The 16064-nt window shown below is 47.6% G+C and overlaps 1 protein-coding gene across 1 annotated transcript; it reads right to left on the reverse strand.

Annotated features, from left to right (window-relative positions):
• Positions 1–968: 968 nt before the first annotated feature.
• Positions 969–10321, reverse strand: CD5L (CD5 molecule like). The gene is made up of 6 exons (XM_021681947.1): positions 10204–10321; positions 7961–7987; positions 5064–5384; positions 3664–3981; positions 2617–2937; positions 969–1535 (listed from the first exon to the last, which is right to left on the reverse strand). Exons 1-6 carry the CDS (start codon positions 10229–10231, stop codon positions 1528–1530), a joined length of 1023 nt encoding a protein of 340 aa, XP_021537622.1. The 5' UTR covers positions 10232–10321; the 3' UTR covers positions 969–1527.
• Positions 10322–16064: the final 5743 nt, after the last annotated feature.

Consider the following 16064-nt stretch of genomic DNA (forward strand, 5'->3'; position numbering starts at 1 on the left):
ATGACCTCTGTCCCCACAACAGGCCAGGGTCACCTTCTCGGTTTGCTCTCCTTCAGTGACACTCACTATTTAGGCTACTATCAACTCTTGCTTCCGGGGGGATTCACCCTGTCGCTCCCAAGAGCTCTTACTTTTATCTGACTGACACTCAGGGGACTTACTGGAATGGAGATAAATGAAATTTTAATATAAAATTAGAGGGAATTTGAAGTTCCTTTTGTGACATTCCAACCCTGTTGCTCCACTGAGGGTAAAATAGCTTTTCAATGGCTTGGTGCAGGCTGCTCAGAGGCCTCGGGGTTCCAGCTACCATGGGGTGAGGCAAACAGGACGCTAGTGTGTAGGGAACATCAGGAAGACCTCATCAGATAAAGAGAGCTGATCAGATAAAGACAAAGTCTCTGAGTAAACAAGGTAGATCCCAGAATGTTTGGCGAGGCCTTCTCTTCTTGACTACGGGGCCAGGTGCTCTGTGTTCTCATGCTAGGGAAGAGACAGGAGGATAGGGCTCTGTAACACAGCTGGTCGGATCTGCCGGCGGGTCCTCTTCTGCCCAGCAGTGCTCCAAAGGCCATCGCTGGGAAGGCACACCTGCTTGCCGGTGGCAAGAAAAGCCCACCGCACAGGAGGCAGCTGCAGAGACTGGGGGGGGTCTCTTTATTAGGCAGCGGAAATGCAGGCATACAGCAGGTGCTCAGCTGAGCCTCAGAGTGCAAGCCTGCTGAGTTTTAGAATTAAGTCCTGACCTTAGCATCGCTGTGCCTTGCCTCAGACTTGCAGACACCAGCATCTGAGCGGATACAGTGAAAGCGGTATCATCGGATTGGCAGGAGGCACAACTCCGGCCTCCCCAACCTCCTTCTGCCTCAGCCTCCCCTCCTTCCGGAGGCAGCCCCGTCGCCAACACATGTTTCCCTAGGTCAGTTAGAATGCATTTGTAAGATTCTTCTGGATAAATGGCAACCATGTTGGAGGGTCAACAAAGGATTTTTATTGCAGGCATTTGAGGGGCGCACCATTGCTTCCAAGGACCATCAAAGCGTCTACAATTACAGGATGCTGCCCTGCTCCTGAAAGAATGTGCTGCCCCCGAGAAGCAGGAGGGCAGTGAGGTGTTATCAGTTGTTGTGATCACCTCAAGCATGAGAAAAAGAGCTAAAAGTCTCTGAGCTTCCTCCCCAGGTTCCACGTAATGGTCTGGTTCCTTTCATGTTCTCTACGGACATAGGTGGTGCCCAGCCATGGCCCACACTGGTCAGGGCACCAGCCTGGGGATCCCAGGCTGTGAGGGAAGAGGCAGCACAGGAATCCAGGGTGACTGTGGGCTCATCTTCCCTGACAGAGGGCATTCAACAGCTCATGTCTCCAGGCAATGACAGGAGTGCGTGGCTCTAGAACAAGGTAGGGCACAGGGTTCAGACGCCTGCGGGGGGCAGAGCGGGGCTCAGGCCAGGCCAATCAGGGTCCATGAAAAGTAGGGGACACGTGGGGCCTGTGGGGGTTGGGTTGAGCTTCAGATAGGCCAGGCTACTGTTCTGTAAAGAGAAGAAGAATGTACAGTAAGGATGGGACATGTCAAAAAGGATCATTTCATTCAAGCTCAAAGAGGCTAAGAAAGAAGATTGGGCCCCAGTATAGGAAAGAGAGGCCCTCCCAGACCCTAATCGTACACACATCCCCCGCAGATGTGTGTCAAGTCGGAGTCAGGTGCAGCATCCCAGGGGCTTACTTAGCCAGCTGCCACAAACAGTGTTCCCGTATATGAACACATCTCACCCTCGCACGATCATGAAACTCATGATCAATGGGACAAGGGCCTTTCTATTTTATAGATGAAAACAATGAGGTCCTGAGTAGTTAAATGACTGAGATTACAGAGGCTCAAAATGGCAGGATCAGGGCTCAAACTGTAGTCTTCCATGACTAAATCTCTCCTCTTCTGGGCACTAGCTGGTCATCGAGCCCTCACCTGGCTCCACCGCAGCGTGGTTAAACCAAGCCTGCTTATCAAGCTGGGCTTCAGCCCCCAGGGGCTGAGCTTGCATTTCCTGGCTCAAGTTGGGGCAGGGCTTCCTCCTTCCCTTCCCTGAAGAGGCCTACAGTCTCCCCACTGTCTGGAATGACTCTGTTTCCTGGGCATCCCAAGAGCCCCCCTACCCCAGCCCCATTCCCACAGGTTCACCTAAAATCTGTGGAGTGACATCAGGTAGAATGAGGTAGGACTGTCTCCCATAGTTTAAACTTGGTTTGTGAGGGTTGGGGTCATCTGGGAGAATGACCCCGGAGATCAGAGTCAGGAGAAGTCACTTTAGTTCTGCTCTATCATTTCAAAGCAATTTTTATGATTTGGCAATTTGTTTATTTTCTCTGAGTCTCACTTTGTTTATGTTTAATATAAGGGTGTTGATCCAGTAATTTTTAAAACCTCTCTTCCTCTCACATCAGTAAGTCTACAGTATGGGGTTTATTATTAGTATCATCATTATTTCTATTTATTGCTCAAAAGCTTCACTCATATCCCCTGAAGTAAATGTAAAATAGGGGACCACCCTAGTGGGAACCCCCATCCCTCCCCTCCCCCCATGATGTCCCCATGAACTCTGCCCCAGGACTTACCTGCACAGACCACAGCCACGTCCTCTGCATGGTTGCAATTGTGTTGGCCCCAAAACCTATGCGGGCACTGCTCCAGAGACCTCTCCTCCCCTGAGCAAGCAACGTCATCCAGCCAGATGCGGCCGACCCCAGGGCCAAATCTTCTCCGGAATTTGGCAGATGGAGAGAGGGACTCCCCACAACCCAGCTGCCTACATACCACCTGGTCGGCTTCTTCTCCCCAGCCATCGTCACAGACAGTGCCCCACTCGCCCTTGTGCAGCACCTCCAGCCTCCCAGCGCAGTGGCTGTCTCCTCCTACCAGCTGCAGTTCAAAGGGATCTGCAGGTGCAGGAGGGAGTGAGGGTGGCGGGAGGCAGGGGGACTGACAGAGAAGTTCCTCTACACTCAAATCCCATCAGCACGTGAGACCATCCACTGAGTTTCTGTGCCTACATCCCCTTCTCTCTGCCTGACCGTGTAGTCCAGGTCCCTTCCTTAACTAGGATTTTCCACTTCTCTAATTTATAAAAATCTAATATTAATAAGTGATTTCCTAATAGTTTTTTTAAATTAAAGAGCTCAACAATACATGGAGTGGCATGCTCTGTCTCCATTATGTAGAATTCAATATACTAGTAGTTCACAGTAATCTAGCACTTACTTATCACTGGAACCATTTTCCTGTACAGAGGGAGGCATTGATATCAGCGTTTTAAAAAAACAAGGGGGGCACCTGGATAGCTCAGTCAGTTAAGTGCCCAACTCTTGATCTTGTCTGGGGTCATGATCTCAGGGTCGTAAGATAGAGACCCGCATTGGGCTCCATGATCGCCGGACTGGAGTCTCCTTGGAATTCTCTCTCCCCTTCCCCCCACTTGTGCTCTCCCTCTCTCTCTCTCTCTAAAATAAATGAATGAATGAATGAATAAATAACAAGAATTGATGAGTAACTGACTCTGTCACTGTCACTTGATGCCTCACTAGCTGTCTATAGACATTGGTTAAATGGAATCCAGTTTAACCAAATTCATGAATGAATCTAGTTTCTGGCCTCATGGGCTTTACCTTCACATTCCACCCACATGTCCTCATCATGGGTGCAGTTGTTCCTTTCCCAAACCCCAGAACGGCAATCCTGAAGGCTGATTTCTTTTCCTGAGCATGATGCCTTTCTCATCCAGATGGGCCCTTGGCCCTGGGTGGCTTTGTTGCAGCATTTCCGGGTCAGCATGGCCCGTCCACATCCCAGCTGCTGGCATACCACTTTGGTGGCTGCAAAGCTCCAGCTAGCTTTGCACACAGTTTTCCACTGCCCTTGGTGCTTCACCTCTACTCGGCCCTGGCAGCGCTTGGGGCCATCAACCAGCCGCACATTCTCTTCGACTGTGGGAAAGGAAAGAGGAGGTGTCTGTTTAATCAAGAACATGGTCTTCCCAGAATAGAGCCCCATGGGCACATCCCTCTGTTCTTGGTGTTTAGTATAATGTGTCTAGAGTGCTTAGGGTTGTCCAGTAGATGCTTGTTGAATGGGTTGGATGAGTGAATCAATGGAATGAATGTCATTTTTCAGTTCCAAGTGAATTAATTATTTCCGTAACATTTTTAGTTTTTTTAATTATTTCCATATTCATATTCTCATTTGTTCCTCATAAGAGGCAAGTAGAGGGATTGCATAGATTTTTAAAAAATAAAATGCAATAGTAACATACGCAATGTGTCCAAGCCCCAAAACTTCCTGGTTCATTATCAGCATTATCACCCAAGTATTGTGAATTAGTGCTCCCAACCTTCAATCTCTCTAAGAAGTAGGAATGAGATCTCAGCATCAGGCACAAGGATTTATTAGTTGTTTCCCTGGTAACAGTCTGCAGGGTGACAAAGAGAAGGCATGGACCAGCCTCTCAGGCAAATCACAGTCTAGTGGGAAGTGCATGTAGAGAGGGGATTATTAATGCACAGAAGGCAAAGTGTTGTGTTGGTTTCCTAAGAGCATCTCTTGTCCACTATTTCATTGGTGGAACACTTGAGAGCTGGAAGAGCATGCATTGTACCTGGTTTTCTTAGGGGCAAAACCCAGGAAACATACATCATACCTTGCCAGCTCTTTTCTTCCCCATACCTCCCCTGAGTTCCAGACACAGGTTATACTCTTCAACCAACACTTAGTGGTGGATGGATCTGGGCATGCTTGTGTGTGTGTGTGTGTGTGTGTGTGTGTGTGTGTGTGCGCGAAGGAGAGAAGCAGGCTCTCATGTAGGCTGAAACTACGCTAAATGCTTTACCTCATCCAAAGAGCAGGAACAATACTAAGTGAGGATAATGTTCCTCTGCTGGGCCCACAGTTGAGAAGGGTGAGATACGAAGGGTGAGGAGCTAGTTACTATGTGTGAAGTCCATGGTGGGGGTTAAGACAGGTGACTGGTCCACGGATTGGGTGGCAGAGGGTGTGGGGCTACGGTACTTACACCCACATACAGCTCCTGCGTCCTCCTCGTGGGTGCAGTCGAAAAAATCTTCCCTTTCACACTGAGACAGGCTCTCTTCCATGCCATTGCATTTGAATTCTTGGATGAAGATTTTTTGATTTTCTTGTGTCAGTGGCCCATATGAAGTACCACTGACTGCCCTCTTGACGGCTCCACAGCCCAGCTCCCGGCACACCACAGCTGCATCGTTCTTGTCCCAGCCATCATCACACACGGTGCCCCACTCGCCGGCCTGCTGTACCTCCACCCGCCCTTCACAGCGGTGGTCACCTCCCACCAGCCGCACACTGGATGAAGACCCTCCAAAGGGATGGGAGCTTGGATGGGCATCTGGAGGATGAGAGAGAACTCAGGCATCTTGGAACACTTCCAACACTCCCAGAGGGTGTGGGATGTTGGGGTCTGAGATGGAGGGCTTATAAGGGAAGTGGAGGGAGAGGAGCTTCAAGACCCCATCCCTAAGTTCTGATTCTGCTCCACTCTTAACCTACCCTGCCAAGAAACTCCGCTTTAAGACACCTACGTATATATACTCACACCGCAAAAGCAGTGGAAGCCCCAGGTCGGAATACAAGTATAGAGACGTGCTCTGTTGTGTTGTCATTTCTTGACTCTGCCTCCCCCGGTGGCAGCCAGATGGAGGCTGGCTTTATAGATATAACTTGGGCTGAACAACCTGACTCTCTTTCTCTCCCAATATCCGTCATCCCCCACTACCCATCCTTGCTGTTTCTCATGACATCTTCCTGTGCTCAAGAACCCAGCTCAGAGGAATGCAGACAGCAGTGGATGAAGGAAGGGTCAGAGCCTTGACCAGTCAGAATCTTAGTCTAGAGGGTTCTAGGGCTTGGGGTAAGAGACAATCTCCCCAGAGCCTCCAGATATGTTCTGAGGAATCCAGTACATGATTCTGCTTCCTGATAATAACTCTGAGGGTGGAAAAAGCTAATGGAAATTCTCTCCCTCTTCCACCGAGACACAGACATAGAGTGGAGATGGCTGTAGGAGAGCAAAGAGCCTATCAGACAACACACTTTTGTTGAGTATATACTATGTTCCAGGTATTGGTTTATGAACTCAGAGCGTTGCTGCCCTCCAGGAGATTATATTTAAGAGGTCTGGGGCAACCCCACAAAGACTCCAGCAGCCTGGAAGGGTGAGATACAAAAGGTGAAGAGCTAGTTGGCTACATGTGTAGCCCTTGAATGACAGCATGATACAGAAGAGATGAATGGGCCATGCCTCCATGGAGTGGGGTAGTTGACCGAGACAGGTCTGGGGCACATGGAGGGATCACACGGGACTGCTGGTCTGTGGCCTACCCCATTACGAGCAGTGTCACCTATGACCACATGGGACATGTGGGTGACTGAGGCACATGCACAAATGGAATATGACTTTGTAGGACCAGATCTTCCACCATCTACCTTGCCTCAGCTCTGCAAAAACTCCCTAGAACCCGGAATCAACCCCAGAAGAAGTTGCTGAGTGAGAAACACTGAGCTGGTTGATTTTAGAGTGCATTGGAAGTTGACATTTGGTTTGTTCATTTGTTTTTGTGTCTCCTTTGGTTCCATGTGTTTTTTGAGGGAAGCAATATGAGGAATGGAGGCTAGAAATAGATTTTAAAATTTAACTTAAAAAACTAAGAAAGGTTTTCATTTTTGCACACCTATGTTTACAGGGTACAAACACAACTCAAGAAGAGTCACCCAGAAATAGCAGTTGGGTCATTGCAAGATTTGAATTTAGACATGCATTATTGTGTACTCCAGGAAGCACTAGCTATCTACATGCACATGTTATCTGATTTTGAATTGTAAAATTCTGGCTTTAAATGAGTTTTATTTTCCATGGAAAGGAGAATTAGAACCCCTCCCAGGAAAGAAGAAACATGTAAGAAAGAAACAGCCTAAGTGTCAAGGAAATGCAGCTGAGAAGAGATTTGAGAGCCAGAGAGAAGGGCAGAGGGGCCATCGGGGCAGCTGCCTCCCGGGCAGTGCCCTCAGCCTACTTTGTTGGCTGACAGCTCGAGAGCAGGGCTGGGGGTGGAGGAGCAGTGACCTGGGCTGTGGGAAAGCTGTAGAGCCGAGGTCTCTGTACCAGCAGTGAGGATACCCCTGGACACCACAGGAAAAAAGACCACATAATCTAATTTTTAGACTAATAATCTGAAGAGGCAATGCTGAAAGAATTGAATTACATCCTGCTGGTGTGGAGTTCCTCACGGCCACTGCAGAGTCTGTGGCTGTCCCTCTCTGGTAAAGCCTCTACCATTAAGAGAAAAAGACCCATGGGATAATGTGTAAGAAGCTGAGGGTCCACGACCAACCCCCTTGAGTCGAGATCACAGCCTTCCTCTTGACAGACCTATTCTCTGTGCAGCTTGTGCATGGTCCACACAGGTGGCCAGTGGAGGTTGAAATCCAGCCTGCCCACTGCTGGTCAAACCACACACTGCACACAAGTAGATGCATTTCTAGTTCAAAGGAGCCATGCAGGTTGGCACTGGGGCTGGGAAGTGGTAGACCCCAGGAGGGCAAAAGGAAGTTCCTCTCCCAGATATGCCGACAAGGGGGTGGGATACCTTCTGAGTCCCCAGACAAAGCCGTCTGCTACTTGGAGGTGGCCAAGAGTTTTAGGCCACAGAGGCCAAGTGGGAGGGAATCCCCTTGCAGGAAACACCACCCAAACCCCTACCAGGTTCTGGAGGTGGAAACCCACCCACATAGGACAGAGTGGTTGGACTGAGAAACTGGAGAGGAAATTTACTCAGATTCTATTGAACTAGAGCCTCTCTCCATGCCCCAAGGAAGCATCAAGTTTTCCATCTCAAGAGCTTGGAGGCCTCCCTCTCAGGACCCCAAAAATCTTACCTAAGAGACCAGGTCCGGTGCAAATGGCTGAGGAGAGAAGAAGGAAGCGAGTGAGATCATATCGTCAATCCCAAGGCTTTGTTCAAACAACACAACTCTCTAGAAAATCTTTGCAAGACTTTGTGGGGCAGCTAGAGTGCTGGGTCAGGCCTAAGGAAACCTTGTCCTGCAATGACCAGACCCAAAGGACACATGGACAGTGACTGGGAACCACAAAGACCAATTCTACCACAGCCCATGTTCCCTATACACGTGATGCTGCTCTGCTCCAAGCATGGATAGATCCACTTTCTATTCTAGCCAGTTAGTTATATTGACTGATTACTACCTGAAGTGGACGGGTGGTGTGCAGCCTCTGGGCTCCACAGCAAGGCATGCCAGAGGCCACTGGGAAGGGCTCTGGTGCAGAAGATAGAAATGCCATGGGGGCAGCACAGAGAAGGGAAAGGGCAGGATCTGTCTGTGTCACTGGCACGGCGCTCAGGCCACGGCCAGGACACTTGTCCTGTAAAAGGTCAGAGCACAAATAATCTGGGCTTTGTAGCCTCTGGTCTCTGTTACCACCACTCAGCTCTGTCACTGTAGCCTAAGAACAGCCACGTGTGGATAGGAGTATGAATGAGCATGGCCATGCTACAATAAACCTTATTTTATAGACTGAAATTTAGATTTCCCTGTCACAAAATAGTATTCTTCTTTTGATATTTTCCCCATTGTTTAAAAATGTAAAAACCATTGTTAGCTTGTGGGCTGTAGTTTGCTGAGCCCTGATCAACAGGTCAGAAAGCAGCCCTACATTTGGTTCCAAACCCCAGGCTTAAGGGCCAGCACATCATAGGACATCATAGTTTCTCCCTATAGGACCTCTGGGTGATCGGGCTCCTCTATGCATTAGGCTCCCTTCTAATGCTGCTGAGAGTCCTGAGCCCTGTGCCCATCAGTGGTCCCCAAGGCCCTAGGCATTCTGAACTGCAGAACAGTCATGCCCCACCCCCCCACATCTTATGCAATATTTCTGAAGAAGCTAATGTCTTTGGTCTAGAGTCTTTCAGGCAGATCCAAGAATTTTAGTGGCTTATTCTGGAATATTTTCTTCTTTTCATTTCCAAATAATTTCTAAATAATCCAATGCCCTTATTCTCCAGGATATAGCCACTCTCAGACTCAGTGAGATCTTGTCTGTAACTGTCTAAACCTCAAAGTAATATTACACATAACACCCCACACATCTAGTAAAGAGAAAGCCTGTATATACACAGTGCAAACCAAGTGTGTCGAGCCTGGTGTGCAGGTATGAAAGTGACAGAGCCCAAGAGGGACTTGAAAGTTCTGGAGCAGGGTAGATGACTATGGGTAGTCAAACCAGAGAGGCTTCATGAAGGAGGTGGGGCTGAAGGAAAGCAGAGAAGAGGTGATAGGACACTCCTGATGGGGCTGGACTTGCTGGCAGGTGATACAGGGAATGTACTGGTGTTTAGGAATTCAGCCAGCACCCTACAGAGAGCACATTAAGTGCCAGTGTGAGCTTTGGTGATGCATGGGATCCTCGAGACAATAAAATGGTTGTGACTGATTAGGGAAGAGACCTAGTAGGCCTTGTTAGATGCCCCAAGTTCATTATCTCATGAAAAGTCTCCTAGCAAACCTCCAAAGAACATACTATTACCTTCATTTCACAGATGAAAGTAGGATTCCAGAGAGAGAGGGTAATTTAACAATTCAGACAGCTAAGAAATCTAAGAACAAGGACTGAAACTCAGGTCGCTTTGACTCCAAAATCCTCATTTACAGTAAATTATTCTGGATGATAAGAAACTGGGGGACCCTAGGGAAACATTATATGGAACACCTTTGAGAGGAAGCTGGACAGTATGACCTGTGAAAGCTGTCTGTCTTCCGGTTCTCTTCTTTTTCTTGCTCTACGTGCTGTTACCCACGGTTCATTTGTCTTTTTATAAAGAATACATTTAGGGAAATTTACATAAAAAGGGAAATGGGATAAACTATTATAAATTTGTCAGTGTAAATAAAGGGAAATAGAAAAAACTCTGATGATCAAATGGATTATAAATTGGGTATGGATTCAGTGGCTTGAGTTTAGACACAGAGAAGGCAGAAGAGCAGGTGAAGCTGCTCCTTAAAAAATAGCAGGATCTTCACTGGCTGGGAGGAGAGAGCACTCTCCCTGATCAAAGTTCTGGGGAGACGCTGAAGCCTCAGTAAGCAGGGGCAGAGATACTCACCGAGGATCAAGGAAAATAGCAGAGCCATGAGCCAGGCTGCTGGAGATGCTGAGCTGAAATCTGAGGCTGGGAGGAGGCCCTGGAGCAGCAATAGTCAGCCTGGCTGCCAGGTGTGCCAGCAGGACAGAGTGAGGCAGGTCCTGTCTGCAGCAGAAGCATTAAGCCTTATCAGATGACCAGATGACCAGAAGCCAATGGGCACAGGGGGCAGAGCTGGTGGAGCTGGGCTTGCTGAGCTCAGCATATCCCCAGAGGAAGGGAGGTGGCCAGAACTGGCAGAAAAACACAGAAAAAGAAAGAAAACTACAAAAAACCCCAAGCTGTCCTGACCTGGTTCTGCTGTGTCCCAGCTCCATCACCTCTGGAGAATAGAGAAGCCAGAGACTATAGAATACATATGGAGTTGCCTTCTGAGGCACCATAATCCAGAGTCAAGGTGTCAATCTCCACATCTAGGGCTGGCTTTTCCTTCAAACCAGCTTTTCCAGTGCAAAGCAGAAGGCTTAACCCATGGATCTGCTCCTCTCCTGTCCTTGTCCTGGTTTATGCCCATCTTTGGAAGCTGAATGGAAAGAGTTCCCTGTGGTAATGAAATCAAGTCATCGTTTAGACCAGAACCTGATGGACAGTGGTTGAGCAGCAAGACCCCCAGTCTTCCCAGCCCCCTGCCTTGCTATTAAGCACCACTGTGCGTCAAGAGCTATTCAACACTAGACTATGGGAGCATTCAACTATATCCTCTAACAATGTTCCTACTGCTCCCCACAAGGTGGTTTTCCCTCCACGACTACACATTTTCACTTCTCTGTAATATTCAGGTCACTCTGCACAAAGATAGGTTCATTACAGATCTCCCTGTTTAGTCCTGTATTTCTTCACCTACTTATTATTGTTTTAGGGAAGAGTTCTGAGCAGCCTGAGTGCCGGGAGAATATGATGGGTTCAGGGAACACACTAGTGAATGGAGGGGTTTGGCGCTCCATGGGATATGGTCCGGTGGCTGTGACAACGTGCGGAGGCAGCTGTGAGAGAGGAAAGTATACGACACTTTGGGAACACAGTGGAGGAAATGGTCACTTCTACTTGGGGCTAATCAGGGACTTTACAGAAGTGATGACACTTGAGCTGGAGGTGAAGGGTGAGTGGCCTGGAGAATCGGAGCAGGAAAGGCTTTGCTCTGAGTGTACAGATGAATAAAACAGTGTCACAGATGAAGGCTGGACTGGAAGGGCTGGGTCTCACCCTGCTTGGTGGGGTGTCTAAAGGTACACATACCTAGTAATGCAATTGCTGGGTCATAGGGTAGCTCTATTTTTAACATCTTGAGGAACCTCCATACTCTTTTCCAGAGTGGCTGTACCAGCTTGCATTCCCACCAACAATGTAGGAGGGTTCACCTTTCTCCACATCTTTGCCAACATTTGTTGCTTCCTGACTTGTTAATTTTTGCCATTCTAACTGGTGTAAGGTGGTATCTCATTGCAGTTTTGATGTGTATTTCCCTGATGGCTAGTGATGTTGAGTATTTTTTCATGTGTCTATTGGCCATTTGTATGTCTTCTTTGGAGAAGTGTTTGTTCATGTCTTCTGCCCATTTTTTGACTTGATTATTTGTCTTTTGAGTGTTGAGTATGAGAAGTTCTTTATAGATCTTTGATACCTGCCCTTTATCTGTAATGTCATTTGCAAATATCTTCTCCCATTCTGTGGGTTGCATCTTAGTTTTGTTGACTGTTTCCTTTGCTGTGCAGAAGCTTTTTATCTTGATGAAGTCCCAAAAATTCATTTTCCCTTTTGTTTCCCTTGCCTTTGGAGACATGTCTTGAAAGAAGTTGCTGTGGCCGATGTCTAAGAGGTTACTGCCTATGTTCTCCTCTAGGATTTTGATGGATTCTTGTCTCACATTGAGGTCTTTCACCCATTTAGAGTTTATCTTTGTGTATGGTGTAAGAGAATGGTCTAGTTTTATTCTTATATGTGTAGCTGTCCAATTTTCCCAGCACCACTTACTGGAGAGACTGTCTTTTTTCCATTGAGTATTTTTTCCTCATTTGTCTAAGATTAGTTGACCATAGAGTTGAGGGTCTATTTCTGGGGTCTCTATTCTGTTCCATTGGTCTATGTGTCTGTTTTTGTGCCAATACCCTGCTGTCTTGGTGATCACAGCTTTGTGATATAGCTTGAAGTCAGGCAATGTATTTACCCCAAAGATACAGATGTAGTGAAAAGAAGGGGCACGTGCAACCCAATGTTCATAGCAGCAATGTCCACAATAACCAAACTGTGGAAGGAGCGAGATGCATTTCAACAGATGAATGGATAAAGAAGATGTGATACATATATGAAATGGAATATTATTTAGCCCTCAGAAAGGATGAATACCCACCATTTGCACTGACATGGATGGAACTGGTGGGGATTATCCTAAGTGAAGTAAGTCAAGCAGAGAAAGGAAATTATCATATGGTTTCATTCATATGTGGAACATAAGCAATAGCACAGAAGACCATGGGGGAAGGGAGGGAAATCTGAAGGGGGAGAAATCAGAGAGGGGGATGAACCATGAGAGACTATGGACCCTGGGAAACAAACTGAGGGTTTCAGAGGGGAGGAGGGGATGGGGTAACAGGGTGATGGGTATTAAGGAGGGCCCATGTTGTGATGAGCACTGGGTGTTATACTCAAGTAATGAATCATTGAACAGTACATCAAAAACTAATGATGTACTATACAGTGGCTAACTGAACATATAGAAATAAATAAATAAATAAATATATAAATGTACACATAGTGGAGGGTCTATTACAAATGGGTTTGTAAATTCTAATTCCTCACACCCTCACTCTCCAAATTCTGAAATGATGCTGTAACAGACTCAGAATGTAGAAAAGGCTAAAAAATCAGTTTTCCTGTTGATGAATCTCGATTAGATTGCAACTGAGATCCCAGATCCTGTACATTTACCTTCAGCTACAGGAAGCAGACTTGCCCTACTGAGTTTGCACTTGGAGGAGAAAGGACTTTCTGTGGCCCATGGCCCACCGGACAGCAGGGAGCTCAGGCCTCCGTGTTCAGATCTATGTCTCCCCCTCATGTGGAAACTGGATGAAAGAAAAGGAAGAAAAAATAAAGATGAAAGCTTTCTCACCAATATAATATTTTACCAGCAGAGTCAGGAACATGAAGAGAGGAAAGGAGAGGGCATTATCCCAAAGGCACAGGGAGCCTTGGCGGGATGTGACCCACGTGGAGATCGAATTCTGACTCCAGCATGGAGGGGAGCTGGGAAGTCTGGCCCCAGAGAGGCTCGCGAAGAGACACCGGTCCAGGGGAGCAGGTGAGGGATACTGAGGGAGGGGAGGGCTGCCAGACCTAGTTAATGGTAGAATCCATAAGAAGACTTTGCTCTTTGGATGGGAACATGAGGGTAATTAGTGGTTTCAGGTAATTCTTAGATTTCTGGAAGGGAAAAATGTGCCAGAGGGTGAAAATACAGGTAAATGTCAGCAACCGCAGGTGGAAAGTAGGGGACTGCACGTCGTAGGCACAGTGTCTGGGGGGTGTCATGGGGGATATGTTGCTTCTGGGGAGCCAGGGAGGTTGGATTGGACAGGGGTGCAGGGGTGGTGAAAGGTGGAACCATCATGGAGAGGAAAGGGACCCAGGTAAGGGTGAGCAGTGTGACTGTACTCAGCAGGGGGCTGGAAACCCTCCTGTGTGAGGGACACCATGTGCCTGGCCGTGACACCCTCTCCAGCTGCAGTCAGAAGGTCAGGCAGAGATGTGGGCTTCACAGATCCAGACTTGGAGGCTCGTAAGGAAAGCATGCTGAGAGGTGGTCAAGCTGGGGTTCGGGCCAAGAGAACAAACTAAGGGGCCTGCAAGACATAGAGGAGGCCAGGAAATTGGCTAAGGAAAAATGAAAAGAGAAATGACCTGTGGGAAAGGGGATGTCACTGAGGAAGGTCAAAGATGGCAAGCATTAGGAAGTTCATTGGATGGGTAGGTACAGGAGATTTGGAGAGGGGTGATTAAGGTCTTAGAGAAGAAGCAGTTCTGGGCAATAAAAAGGCCCAGGTCAGGGGACTGGGAGGGAACAAAGGTGGGAGTTTCAGAAGCTGGGCGTTTAGGGGATTGAGAAGAAGCTGTGGGTAAGAGGCTTATCCAGATGAGGGAGATGGGATGGAGTGTGGAGGGTGGGGAAGCCCAAAGCTGTGTGGGAGTCTATCATTGTCTGGAGGATGGCGATCCATGACATACATCAGAACACAGAAGACGCTTTCTGGGGAACTCTGTTGAAGGCTGAGCTACATATTCTGCTGTCTTAGGGCCAAGGCAAAACCCCTCTGCAAGTAATGAGTATGCCGATCATTAGTGTTCTCTATGAGAGTAAGAAACTACCTGAGTTGTCCCCCTTCATATTCCCAGAGCTTGGCCCACAATAAATGATTGTTGACTCTGTGAATGAGTGAATGACTATTGGTAGCCAGAGAACACCACTGAGTCTTTAGAACCATCAGAAACACCATTTGCCCATTATGTCCACATTGCCTTGTATGGGCTAGGGGATAAAGGTCATGGGGTCTCCAGGAGGAAAAACTGGCAGAAAATACGTAATCTGTCCATGTGGGGTTTGCATGATCAAAGGAAGATCTGAAGCTCTAACAGGATACCAAGTCTACAGAGGTCCACCACCATAATGATGGATAGGTTATTTTTCCGAGATTCATAGCAGTCACTCATTGGGGGACAAGGTTTTAATGTGCACCCATCTTACCTAGATCTAACTAGGGTGCTCTTGGGTGATTTTCCAAAAGTAATTTTTCTAGAAAATAGGATTCTGGTGGGTTTGGTTGCTCTTCCCTGTGTACAACTGTAAGCACCTGTTAACTGGAACCATTGATCTCCTTCTGTTCCTTTCATACGTTTATCTGCCTCCCTCCCCCCCACCCCCATAGTGTCCAGGATTGAGAAGGAGCTCAAAATGAGGAATAGATCCGGGACTTGGGGTTGAGTGGGCATAAGCACAGTCTTCAGTCATTTAGAGTAAAATTGTTCTGTGAGATTCCTGAAGTGATAACAAGACCTTTGTATGGAAAGTATAGGAAAAATTTTTTTTCAACTCATCATGAAAAAATCTAAAGACAGAATAGATTGTCCCAGAGAACATGAACTTTCCATAACTGTAGGTGTTCAGTCACATGGCCTGTCAATAGATATTCTGTTATTTATGGTTTGTTGATAATTACTAATGATTTTTTTGTCCCCAAGTCTCAGGGCTACAAAAACATTCTCATCAGTGTTAGGAAAAAGTTCCTAAAAACTTCTTTAAAAACAAACAACAACCTGTGAGTCTGGGGGCCAGTGTGCATGCTGAGGGGCAGACAGGACACCTGGGCTCTGGCTTCCCCCAGGAGAACAGTGAAGTTGTAGAGGCCTCTCATTCTTTAGGCACCCAAAATGAGAAATCCCAAAGAGAGGAGGACAGGGGGTGATGGTCAGAAGAATGGGGCCGGCAGAGAGGAAGCCTATAAACCTGGCTGCCCCCTCTACATCCTGCCTGGCTGTCCATGTCCTGCTGGCAGGACAACTGGCCCAGGCTGGCCTGATGTACCTGGTATGCTCTGCCTGGAACTTGGGCCCATGCTTTTCTCCACTTGCCCAGAATTGTCCTTACAAAGAGGCATCACAGTGCAGAGGCTGAGAGCTTGTGCTTTGGAGGCAGGTGGACGTCAGTATGCTGTTAACTCTTCAGATCTTCCTTTGATCATGCAAACCCCACATGGACAGAATACTTATTTCCCATCAGTTTTTCCTCTTGGAGACCCCATGGCCTCTATCCCCCAGCCTGTACAAGGTAA

This window comes from Neomonachus schauinslandi, chromosome 6 (assembly GCF_002201575.2).
Source record: "Neomonachus schauinslandi chromosome 6, ASM220157v2, whole genome shotgun sequence".
NCBI classification, from domain to species: domain Eukaryota; kingdom Metazoa; phylum Chordata; class Mammalia; order Carnivora; family Phocidae; genus Neomonachus; species Neomonachus schauinslandi.

Bases quoted from the DNA above. Each gene is read 5' to 3' on its own strand.
- CD5L (XM_021681947.1), bottom strand. From the start codon at position 10,231: ATGGCTCTGCTATTTTCCTTGATCCTCG. The intron at 7,988-10,203 runs GTGAGTATCTCT...TTCTCTCCTCAG, and splicing joins GCTATTTTCCTTGATCCTCG to CCATTTGCACCGGACCTGGT. The intron at 2,938-3,663 runs GTAAAGCCCATG...CTGCACCTGCAG, and splicing joins CATGTGGGTGGAATGTGAAG to ATCCCTTTGAACTGCAGCTG.